Consider the following 12,908-nt stretch of genomic DNA (forward strand, 5'->3'; position numbering starts at 1 on the left):
GTTCCGCCCATGTCCTTTTCTCTCCCTTCTATCCTGGCGTTCCTCCAGGCAGGCCTAGATGCGGGCCTTGCCCTCAGCTCTTTAAAAAGTCAAGTCTCGGCGCTTTCCATCCTGTTCCAGAAGACGTTAGCCTCCCGTCTGCAGGTCAAGACCTTTCTTCAGGGAGTGGCTCATGCGGCACCTCCGTACCGCGCTCCCGTGGATCCATGGGATCTCAATCTGGTCCTGGAGGCTCTTCAAAGGTCACCCTTTGAACCTCTCAGGGAAGTCTCCCTATCCCTTCTCTCCTGGAAAGTGGCCTTTCTGGTGGCCATCACCTCCATCCGGCGCGTGTCGGAATTGGCGGCCCTTTCTTGTCGCCCCCCTTTCTTGGTGCTCCACCAGGATAAGGTGGTCCTGCAGCCCCCGCCTTCCTTCCTTCCTAAGGTGGTGTCTACTTTCCACCTAAATGAGGACATTGTTCTCCCGTCCTTTTGTCCGGGTCCAATCCACCCGCTCGAGCGCTCCTTGAACAAGCTAGACCTGGTCAGGGCGATGAAGGTCTACCTGGCTAGGACGGCCCCCTTGCAGAAGACAGACTCACTTTTCATCCTTCCAGATGGTGCGCGGAAGGGTCAGCCGGCCTCCAAGGCTACTATTGCTCGCTGGATCAGATCGGCAATTTTGGAAGCCTACCGGGTCAAGCATTGAGTGCCCCCTCCTGGAATTAGAGCTCACTCTACCCGGGCAGTGGGTGCCTCCTGGGTGGTGCGCCACAGAGCCACCGCGCTGCAGCTTTGCAAAGCTGCAACTTGGCCTTCAATCCTCACGTTTGCCAAATTTTACAAGGTCCACACCTACGCTTCGGCGGACGCCAGCCTAGGCAGAAGGATCTTGCAGGCGGCGGTGGTGAGTTCTCAGACCTAATGGAAGTTTGCTTTTCCCTCCCCAGGGACTGCTTTGGGATGTCCCATGGTTTCTGTGTCCCCCAACGAGGCGATGGAGTAAACAGGATTTTTGGGTTGCTTACCGTAAAATCTGTTTCTCGGAGCCTTCATTGGGGGACACAGCACCCTCCCATGTTTTGCAACTCCTGTTCTTTTGTAGTTTGTTGGTTACAGTGGAGTTGTCTGTTCTGTTTTAACTCTATTTTGTTACTTCTCCTACTGCTTTCTCACTAACTGAGGAAATTAGTGCCGGTCGGTGGGGTGTATACTGCGGAGGAGGAGATAACCTTTTTCTGTGCATAGTGTCAGCCTCCTTGTGGCAGCAGCATACACCCCATGGTTTCTGTGTCCCCCAATGAAGGCTCCAAGAAACAGATTTTATGGTAAGAAACCCAAAAATCCTGTTATAATGCTTTGTGACATACAGTGAGTACGGAAAGTATTCAAACCCCTTTAAATTTTCACTCTTTGTTTCATTGCAGCCATTTAGTAAATTCAAAAAAAGTTCATTTTTTTTCTCATTAATGTACACTCTGCACCCCACCTTGACCAAAAATAACAGAAAAGTAGAAAAAAAGTAGAAATTTTGCAAATTTATTAAAAAAGAAAAACGGAAATATGACATGGTCATAAGTATTCAGATCCTTTGCTCAGACACTCATATTTAAGTCACATGCTGTCCATTTCCTTGTGATCCTCCTTGAGATAGTTCTACGCCTTCATTGGAGTCCTGCTGTGTTTAATTAAATTGATAGGACTTGATTTGTAAAGGCACACACCTGTCTATGTAAGACCTCACAGTGCATGTCAGACCAAATGAGAATCATGAGATCAAAGGAACTGGCCAAGGAGCTCAGAGACAGAATTGTGACAAGGCACACATATGGGACCAAGGTTACAAAAGAATTTCTGTAGTACTCAAGGTTCCTAAGAGCACACTGGCCTCTATAATCCTTAAATGGAAAAAGTTTGAGACCACCAGATGTCTTCCTAGACCTGGCCATCCAGCCAAACTGAGCAATCCTGGCAGAAAAGCCTTGGTGAGAGATGTAAAGAAGAACCCGAAGATCACTGTTGCTGAGCTCCACAGATACAGTTGGGAAATGAGAGAAAGTTCCACAAAGTCAACTATCACTGTAGCCCTCCACCAGTCGGACCTTTATGGCAGAATGGCCCATCTGATTTATTACAAATAGCTAGTTCATTTTACTTATTCCTCTTTGAAGCCCTCATTCATTTATTTTAATAAATCTGTCACGATCTGTCACAGGACAGTGATGTCCCACCTGGGACAATATAATAAAGTTAAAAAAAAAAAGTATAAAAATAATTTTAAAAAAAATCGCTAAATAAATTAGTAGGAAAAAAAAAAAAAAATCCCCAATAAATTCATTTTTTTGAAAATAAAAAAAAAAACAATAAAAGTACACATATTTGGTATCGTCGCGTCCGTAACGACCCACCCTATAAAACTGCCCCATTAGTTAACCCCTTTAGCGAACCCCTTAAAAAATAAAAATAAAAAACAAAGCAGAAAATAATGATTTATTATCATACCGCCGAACAAAAAGTGTAATAACGCGCGATCAAAAAGATGCATATAAATATCCATGGTACCGCTGAAAACGTCAGCTTGTCCCGCAAAAAACGAGCTGCCATACAGCATCATCCGCAAAAAATTAAAAAAATTATAGCTCACAGAATAAAGCGATGCAAAAATAATTATTTTTTATATAAAATAGTTTTCATTGCATAAAACCGACAAAACATAAAAAAACAACATAAATGAGGTATCGCTGTAACCGTACTGACCTGAAGAATAAAACCGCTTTATCAATTTTACCACACGCGGAACAGTGTAAACGCACCCCCCAAAAGAAATTAATGAAACGCTGGTTTTTGTTCATTCTGCGTCCCAAAAATCGGAATAAAAAGCGATAAAAAAAGTCACGTGCCCGAAAATGGTACCAATAAAAACGTCAACTCGTCCCGCAAAGAATAAGACCTCACATGACTCGGTGGGTCAAAATACGGAAAAATTATAGCTCTCAATATGTGGTGATGCAAAAACTATTTTACAATAAAAAGCGTCTTTTAGCGTGTGACAGCTGCCAAACATAAAAACCGCCATAAATAGTAAATCAAACTCCCCGTTATCACCCCCTTAGTTAGGGAAAAATAATAAAACTAAAAGAAAATGTATTTATTTCCATTTTCCCATTAGGGTTAGGGCTAGGGTTAGGGCTAGGGCTGAGGTTAGAGTTAGGGGTGTGTTGGGGTTAGGGTTGGAGTTAGAATTGGGGGGTTTCCACTGTCTGGGCACATCAGGTGCTCTCCAAATGCAACATGGCGTCTGATCTCAATTCCAGCCAATTCTGCGTTGAAAAAGTCAAATGGTGCTCCTTCCCTTCCAAGCTCTGCCATGCACCCAAACAGTGTTTTACCCCCACATATAGGGTATCAGCCTACTCAGGACAAATTGCAAAACAACTTTTGGGGTCCAATTTCTCCTGTTACCCTTAGGAAAATAAAAAATTGGGGCAAAAATATCATTTTTGTGGAAAAAAATGATTTTTTTATTTTCATGCCCGGGCGTTATAAACTTCTGTGAAGCACTTGGGGGTTCAAAGTGCTCACCACATATCTAGATAAGATCCGTGGGGGGGTCTAGTTTCCAAAATGGGGTCTCTTATGGGGAGTTTCAATAGTTTAGGTACATCAGGGGCTCTCCAAACGCACATGACACCCGTAGACCATTCCTTCAAAGTCTGCATTCCAAAACGTCACTACTTCCCTTCCGAGCCCCGACGTGTGCCCATACAGTAGTTTTCTCCCACATATGAGGCATCAGCGTACTCAGGACAAATTGGACAACAACTTTTGGGGTCCAATTTCTCCTGTTACCCTTGAGAAAATAAAAAAAATTGGAGACTAATTGATCATGTTTGTGGAAAAAAATACGATTTTTTTATTTTCATGCCCGGGCATTATAAACTTCTGTGAAGCCCTTGGGGGTTCAAAGTGCTCACCACACATCTAGATAAGTTCCTTAGGGGGTCTAGTTTCCAAAATGGGGTCACTTGTGGGGGGTTTCCACTGTTTAGGTACATTAGGGACTCTCCAAAGGCAACATGACACCTGCAGACCATTCCATCAAAGTCTGCATTCCAAAACGTCACTACTTCTCTTCCGAGCCCCGACGTGTGCCCATACAGTAGTTTTCTCCCACATATGGGGTGTCAGCGTACTCAGGACAAATTGGACAACAACTTTTGGGGTCCAATTTCTCCTGTTACCCTTGGGAAAATAAAAAAATTGGTGACTAAAAGATCATGTTTGTTGAAAAAATACGATATTTTTATTTTCACGCCCGGGCGTTATAAACTTCTGTGAAGCACCACACATCTAGATAAGTTCCTTGGGGGGTCTAGTTTCCAAAATGGTGTCATTTGTGGGGGGTTTCTACTGTTTTGGTACATCAGGGGCTTTCCAAACGCGACATGGTGTCCGATCTCAATTCCAGCCAAAAATGTCAAATGGCGCTGCTTCCCTTCCGAGCTCTGCCATGTGCCCAAATAGTGGTTTACCCCCACATATGGGGTATCAGCGCACTCAGGACAAATTGCACAATAACTTTTAGGGTCCTGTTACCCTTGGAAAAATAAGAATTGGGGGTGAAAATATCATTTTTGTGGAAAAAATATGATTTTTTAATTGTACCGCTGTACGTTATAAACTTCTGTGAAGCCCTTGTGGGTTCAAAGTTCTCACCACATATCTAGATAAGTTCCTTGGGGGGTCTAGTTTCCAAAATGGGGTCACTTGTGGGGGGGTTTCCACTGTTTAGGTACATCAGGAGCTCTCCAAACGCGACATGGCATCCGATCTGAATTCCAGCCAATTTTGCATTGAAAAAGTCAAACGGCGCTCCTTCCCTTCTGAGGTCTGCCATGCACGGATTCAGTGGTTCCCTCCCACATATCAGGTATCAGCGTACTCAGGACAAATTGCACAATAACTTTTGCAGTCCAATTTCTCCTGTTACCCTTGGTAAAATAAAAAAATTGAACCTGAAGTATTTTTTTTGTGAAAAAAAGTTAAATGTTCATTTTTTTTTTTAAATATTCAAAAAATTCCTGTGACACACCTAAAGGGTTAATAAACTTCTTGAATGTGGTTTTGAGCACCTTAATGGGTGCAGTTTTTAGAATGGTGACACTTTTGAGTATTTTCTATCATATAGACCCCGCAAAGTGGCTTCAAATGTGATGTGGTCCGTAAAAATAAAATGGTGTTGCAAAAATGAGAAATCGCTGGTCAATTTTTAACCCTTATAACTTCCTAAGAAAAAAAAAATTTTGGTTCCAAAATTGGGCTGATGTAAAGTAAACATGTGGGAAATGTTACTTATCAAGTTTTTGTGTGCCGTATCTCTGTGATTTAAGGGCATAAAAATGCAAAGTAGGAAAATTGCGAAATTTTCAAACTTTTCGCCAAATTTCCGTTTTTTTCACAAATAAACGCAAGTTATATGAATGAAATTTTACCACTAACATGAAGTACAATATGTCACGAGAAAACAATGTCAGAATCACAGGGATCCATGGAAGCATTTCAGAGTTATTACCTCATAAAGGGACAGTGGTCAGAATTGTAAAAATTGGCCCGGTCATGAACGTGCAAACCACCCTTGGGGCTTAAGGGGTTAAACAATTATTGATTTTAATATACAGAGGTTGGACAAAATAATGGAAACACCTGGAAACATCTACAAAAGTTAGTTTAATACCTTTTGCGGCGATTACAGCCTCAATTCTCCGAGGTATGGATTCATACAAGGTGTGAATTGTTTCCAAAGGAATTTTAGCCCATTCTTCAGTTAAAACACCCTCCAGTTCTTTGAGCGACGATGGCGGCGGAAATCGACATCTAACTTGAATCTCTAAAATCGACCATAAAAGCTCAATGTTGAGGTCTGGGGATTGTGGGGGACAGATGAGATGCTCAACTTCATTAGAATGTTCCTCGTGCCATGCTTTAACGATTCTAGCTGTATGAATTGGTGCATTATCATCCGGAAAGATGGTGTTCCCCTCCGGGAACAGTGCTTGAACCATAGAATGTACTTGGTCGCCCAAAATGCCTAAATAATTTCGGCTGTTAATTCCTCCATGAAGGGATATCATTGGCCCAGCGAATCTCCATGAAATAGCACCCCAGATCATCACAGAACCTCCGTCATGTTTTACAGTTGGGAGAAGGCAGGCTGGATGGAATGCTTCTTTCGGCTGTCTCCAAACGTACACTCGGCCGGAGGTCGGAAACAGGGTAAACGATGATTCGTCTGAGAATATCAAATGTTTCTACTGCTTGAGGGACCAATTCTGGAGATTTCTACACCACTCTAAACGCTTCGAAACATTTGTCATTGAGAGCAGTGGTTTTCTAATTGCAGCTCTTCCGTGGAATCCAGATTTGTGCAGCTTCCGACGAACAGTTTTCGTGGAAACTGGGTTCTGTAGGTGTTCATTGAGCTCAGCAGTGATTTTCGGAGCCGTGGTCTTGCGATCCTCTGTCACAATTTGCTTTAGAGTCTGACGGTCTCTCTCAGTCAACTTCGACTTTCGGCCGGACCTGTGCTTTGGTGCGGACGTTTTTCCTTCTCTTTCAAACGCAGTCATTACTTTGGAGACAGTACCTCTTGACACGCCAAACATACGGTCACTTTCTGTTACACTGGCGCGTGCCATACGAGCACCAACAATTTGGCCTCTTTGAAAATCCGAGAGGTCTGCCATTGGTATCAGGTTCTCATCAATGTTCTTACAATTCTGCTAAACAAACAGTTAATTTACATACACATATCACATAACACAAATAATCAACTACAAAACATTACCATATGTCACGGTTTGCATGTTTACAACATGTTCGAAGATTATGATGCAAAAACGTTAGGTGTTTCCATTATTTTGTCCAACCCCTGTATGTCGGTGGATTGTGAGCACCCTAGGCGCTCAGTTGTAGGTTGAATTGTTTTTATTTTCGTTAGGGACCTGAATTGATTAAGCTGAGAATGTCCAATAGTGGAAAACCCCTTTGATAGATATGGCTGACTAGTAAAATGATACGTGTGTTATCTCACCTCAGGGGATGGAAGTTTAGATGGATCGGCATTCCTTATTGGAGCTGTCAGTAACACATCTCCGAGGATGGTCCGGAGGTGATGAGCCATTGTCGCTTGCTGTTTCAACCCACAGTGATTCTCAATGGATAAGATGACCGGATACGGTGAATACTGTCATATTTAATAAAAATACAAATACATACAATAAAATACACACTAGCAGTATTATTCTCCATATCACAAGGACTGTTTCACAGTTAATAAGGTCTCGTTGTAGCGTCTGTCTGTACTTTCTTGATCCCTGCGGATACAGACGCTACAATGTGGTCACATTACACGTCTGTGTAAGGCAGGCCTTATGCGACATAGAAAAACAAAATTAATCAGCTCAAAGCTTCAAGGTAACAATAGCAGCTTGTTTTTTAAGAAACACTTTTCTTACACGCTTTAGGCCCATGGAGCTCCTTTACTTACAGCCAAGCATGGGCTTCAAATGTTAAGGCCAAGCATTTCTTTTAAATTTCTTTGATGAAATAAATATGTATTTTTAATTTTTACAATTGGAGATGCTGGAATAATTCACTTTACTTTATCCGGCTCTAGTTGACATGTAACAATGGGGCGTATTTGATGCGTCAGGATTATGGAATTTTTTCTTCCATGACTTGCACCATAGTTATGATGTGTTTTACACACTTTTTATGACTTGTCCGATTAATAGAAGTGTGGCTTATCAGAAAAATTTGTGCAATTCCATTACAGAATAGTCCTTGGTTTTTCCGTTGCATATATTTGTCATATTCCAATCCTTTGGGTCCATAGCATATGTGTCAGGGTTGCAGTCTTGAATCTGACTGACTCTCATTGCTTCTAAATGCCATGTCTGATTGATCTGCACATATGCTGTGAACAAGGACTACTTTAAGCCCAAAATGCGTTGGTAGAGATTTTTCTTTGCACATGTTTTAATGAAGATGTGAATATTTTACAAGGAATAACGCTAGACTACTATTTGCTTTTGTATAGATGATGTAGAGTTAGACTAGACAATCTTAAGATTTATGAAACAGCATGAATCACTGTGATAAATCTGATGCATTTTAAGACTGTCTAGTGCTACGGTAAGTTTGATAAATATGCCCCAATGAGCTGCATAGGGGTGAACTGAATTCTGCAAGTACAAACTGTGGAATATCAGGGGTATGAAGCTTTTTTTCAGAGCTAAACCCTGCTCTATCACTGACAATTCTGTGGCATTTTTTTTCTGCCTAAAGGGATTGTCTGTTTGAAAATGTTATTTTTCCTTAGGGTTGCAGACCTTATCAAATACTAAACTGAGCTATTGCTCCCTCTCACCTTACTCTGCGCCCCTGCTCCACTCTTTTTTTGTTGCAAGGATGATATCACATCACTGGACTCAACGAGGATTCAGATGTGCAACCTGTCAACAAAGACTGGAGCAAAGACGAAACGGCGACACTGGATCTGGGGATGGTGAGCAATAGCGCCTTTTGTTATTTTGTAGGTCTGTTGGAAAAATACAATTTTAAAACAGACAACACCTTTTGATGTAGATAGGCTAAAAAATATTGTACCTGCCATAAAGATAATGGCTAACCATAAACCATTTGGCTCGTGTTTTCTGAAGCTTGGTATTACAGAGACGCTGCCACAAACAGTTCATTGACTACCTCTGTCTTCCCTCCAGTTTCACGTAACATGTACATGTGTGCAGCTGGAGAGGACAGAACAACAAATTCGTATAACAGGAGGAAATGTATTCATAATGATATTATATTGTGGAGATAAGGCATAACTGCAATATTACACGATGTCTTGTACACAGCATATAATTCCATTACATAAATCTATATCACGTCATGTTACCGCTTCAAAATTCCTGGGGATCACCCAGCAATACTGCACATTAGTAAGAGAAGGGCATAAGCTTCTGGCCAATCATGGCAGGTGCTAAAAAGCAGTCTGAAAATTCAGCGATAGGACAGTCATCGTCCTTCAGTTTTCTTCTTGCTTGCTTTACCCTATTGTCCATGATGATTGCCATTTTTAGGCCAAAGACCAAAAAACTAGGCCCTGTTAATTCACACAGACTGTATCTGGTAGAGCAGTTCATAGCCATTCAAGTGAAATACGCTGCAAAAACGGATAGCTCTTAGGGTGCTTTCACACTGTGTTTAGGGATACGCTCGGTGGCCCCGTTGGGGCATACTTCCGAACCCTATGGGATTTGGACATACGCGCCAAAGGGGCCATAGACTGTAATGGTGCCAGCAGAGCGAACTTGCACTCTGACATGCCTCATTTTTGGGAATGTACACCTACTGGAGGCAGACACTCAGATGTAGTAGACTGTGTGTGTGTGTCCGCCTCCAGTAGGCTTACACTCCTGAAAATTATGCACGTCAGCACTCATGTTCACTCTGCCGGCACATACGTCTGAATACCGTTTTGTTCATAAACGCCTTTATAGGCAATGCTCCCTCAGAGAAAAATGTGCACATTAGCTCGCTTGCAGAACAATAACAGACTATCTCACAATCTAGCTCCTAGAAGGAGTGGTTACCCTATAATGGAAGAGTCAGATGGCTGTATATGTCGCGCGAGGATCGCAATGCAATGCTTGGACTGGCCATCAGCTCTTCTGACCCAAGCGTGACAGCATGTATTTTATGCAACTGTCATGCTCTGGTCAGGCGAGCTGATGGCCAGTCTGAGTTATACGGGCATCTGACTCTCGCCTAAGACTGACCCTTTAAGGAGTCTTGCGACATGGTCTGGGATAAATACCAAGCCAGAAAACCATCTACTGGCAGCCTGTTTTGGAGTGTTTACCTCCGGCTGTATGAGTGCGATGATGGTATTTTCTCACGTTGCCTTAGGGGCATCACACTCATCCTGCTGGACTGGGCTCTACACTGATAAGGGGCAAACACCCCAAAACAGGCTGCCTGTAGATGAGATCCTGGCTTTGAACCATAAGCTCTCACCCTGCAGCAGTCCACACTTGTGCAGAAAACTGTCCAACTTACTTTGAATGCAAAGTGCTTGATGGTGGAAACAACATCCTTAAATAGTATCTTGGAGGTTAGCGTGTGGCCATGGTAAATTACAGGTTCTCCATCTGCTCCTTCCCAGCAGTCCAGCTCCACACAGCGGCAGCCCTCTGTGAATGCCCTACAGATTTAAGATGAAATACACCTTAATACCCAAACGGCAAGCGCAATGACACATGCATTCAATACAGTCACCATTACACAATAACTCAAGACTGAAACTGTAAGGTGGCCAGGGTAGTAGTTGTGGCAACGAGCTGAAGTGTTCCCATGCCCTGGCGCCCCACAGATGAAGCATAATGTCCCTTCTGCTGTATGTGCAGCATGTGCAACAGAACACTCACAATTAACTGCCGGAGTCTCCTATGCTTCTATCGTTCCATCTTCAGCTCCATAAGTCTCACAATCAACTCCAGAGTCAGTGTCCATTCTTAGCAGGTTAATTTTACTTATCAGTAGGATTTTCAGTACAGATGCTGCACAGTGCATACAGAGTGAGATTTCTAGGGCTTTCCCTTTCTTCCTAGCAATCCCTGCTCTTCCTGGACAATCTCTGTCCTGTTCCAGCAATCACTGCTCTTCCTGGACAATCCCTGTCCTGTCTTGGCAATCACTGCTCTTCCTGGACAATACACCTGTCCTGTCTAGGCAATCACTGCTCTTCCTGGCAATCCCTGTCCTGTCTAGGCAATCACTGCTCTTCCTGGACAATCCCTGTCCTGTTCCAGCAATCACTGCTCTTCCTGGACAATCCCTGTCCTGTCTTGGCAATCACTGCTCTTCCTGGACAATCCCTTTCCTGTTCCAGCAATCACTGCTCTTTCTGGACAATCCATGTCCTGTCTTGGCAATCACTGCTCTTCCTGGACAATCCCTGTCCTGTCTAGGCAATCACTGCTCTTCCTGGACAATCCCTGTCCTGTCTTGGCAATCACTGCTCTTCCTGGATAATACACCTGTCCTGTCTAGGCAATCACTGCTCTTCCTGGACAATCCCTGTCCTATCTAGGCAATCACTACTCTTCCTGGACAATCCTTGTCCTGTTCCAGCAATCACTGCTCTTCCTGGACAATCCCTGTCCTGTCTTGGCAATCACTGCTCTTCCTGGACAATCCCTGTCCTGTTCCAGCAATCACTGCTCTTCCTGGACAATCCATGTCCTGTCTTGGCAATTACTGCTCTTCCTGGACAATCCCTGTCCTGTCTAGGCAATCACTGCTCTTCCTGGATAACCCCTGTCCTGTCTTGGCAATCACTGCTCTTCCTGGACAATCCCTGTCCTGTCTTGGCAATCACTGCTCTTCCTGGACAATACACCTGTCCTGTCTAGGCAATCACTGCTCTTCCTGGACAATCTCTGTCCTGTCTTGGCAATCACTGCTCTTCATGGACAATCCCTGTCCTGTCTTGGCAATCACTGCTCTTCCTGGACAATACACCTGTCCTGTCTAGGCAATCACTGCTCTTCCTGGACAATCCCTGTCCTGTCTAGGCAATTACTGCTCTTCCTGGACAATCTCTGTCCTGTTCCAGCAATCACTGCTCTTCCTGGACAATTCCTGTCCTGTCTTGGCAATCACTGCTCTTCCTGGATAATCCCTGTCCTGTTCCAGCAATCACTGCTCTTCCTGGACAATGCATGTCCTGTCTTGGCAATCACTGCTCTTCCTGGACAATCCCTGTCTTGTCTAGGCAATCACTGCTTTTCCTGGACAATCCCTGCCCTGTCTTGGCAATCACTGCTCTTCCTGGACAATCCCTGTCCTGTTCCAGCAATCACTGCTCTTCCTGGACAATTCATGTCCTGTCCTGGCAATCACTGCTCTTCCTGGACATTCCATGTCCTGTCTTGGCAATCACTGCTCTTCCTGGACAATCCCCGTGCTGTTCCAGCAATCACTGCTCTTTCTGGACAATACCTGTCCCATCTGTGCCTTTAGGCCCACTAACTTCCTCCCATTCCCCTTGTCCGGTTTCAAAGGAAAAAGTAAAAGGTTCGCCATCTCAGCTTCACCTAGTCTTGGCCGTAGGCCCTGGATCCTCTTCGGGGAGTTTTCGTTTAAGCTGGTGACCACCTGCCATAGGCTGCCATTGTTCTCGGTAGCATGAGTCCTATTTACACGGGATGGTGTGATTACCTTTTGTGCAATACTAAATACCATTTCACTCGACAAAGGAGCATTTTGATCTGGTGATCAGCAGCCTGTTTGGACTGCAAGATTATTGTGCAGTGAAAAAGGACAATAAATATTAGGTTTGATTAAAATCAGTGCTAGCATATAAACTACATTGAATCTCTTCTGTTCAGGGCTCACAGTAGTTTATAGAAATCATCACATGTATAATCTTTAGACCTAAATTTGGAAAAAAATTTGTGGAGAAAATCACATTTTCCTTTGCCCTTGTCAGCTGTCTGGAAGCCTCTTAATTTATCCAACATTGTGGTTATGTTCCATGTAGTTATAATGTACATTTTATAGACTGTAGCAATGGTGGAGATGTCCTCTGGGAATGCCACCACTGGGATCACAAACTGCCCATAATAGGGTGGAGACTGGAGGAACTGCCAAGGCAATTTTCTGCTTTTCATAACATGCCTGCTAATAGTTAGACATCAGAGATAGACTGCTCCCCTGGAGACTTCACAATATACAGAATCCAGCTGTTTCAGATTTAGATCAGGTTTATGTTACAAGGAAACATCTTTCAGAAAGGAAATGATCTTAAAAGTTTCATAGTAAGGCACTAGATCAATTAGGGAACTTCAATAAAATTTATAA

At 43.3% G+C, this 12,908-nt stretch overlaps 1 protein-coding gene across 3 annotated transcripts in view; it reads right to left on the bottom strand.

Annotated features, from left to right (window-relative positions):
* The window catches only part of PLCD3 (phospholipase C delta 3), a 184,405-nt gene that overhangs the window by 23,453 nt on the left and 148,044 nt on the right, over positions 1–12,908 (bottom strand). For all 3 annotated transcript variants that reach the window (XM_073572868.1, XM_073572869.1, XM_073572867.1), the window contains 2 exons: positions 10,104–10,248; positions 7,072–7,224 (listed from right to left, as the gene is read on the bottom strand). In XM_073572868.1, coding sequence (XP_073428969.1) covers positions 7,072–7,224; positions 10,104–10,248 — 298 coding nt within the window. The remainder of the gene's footprint in view (positions 1–7,071; positions 7,225–10,103; positions 10,249–12,908) is intronic.

Source organism: Dendrobates tinctorius, unplaced genomic scaffold (genome assembly GCF_039654945.1).
Source record: "Dendrobates tinctorius isolate UK_male_01 unplaced genomic scaffold, ASM3965494v1 ptg000032l, whole genome shotgun sequence".
NCBI lineage: Eukaryota > Metazoa > Chordata > Amphibia > Anura > Dendrobatidae > Dendrobates > Dendrobates tinctorius.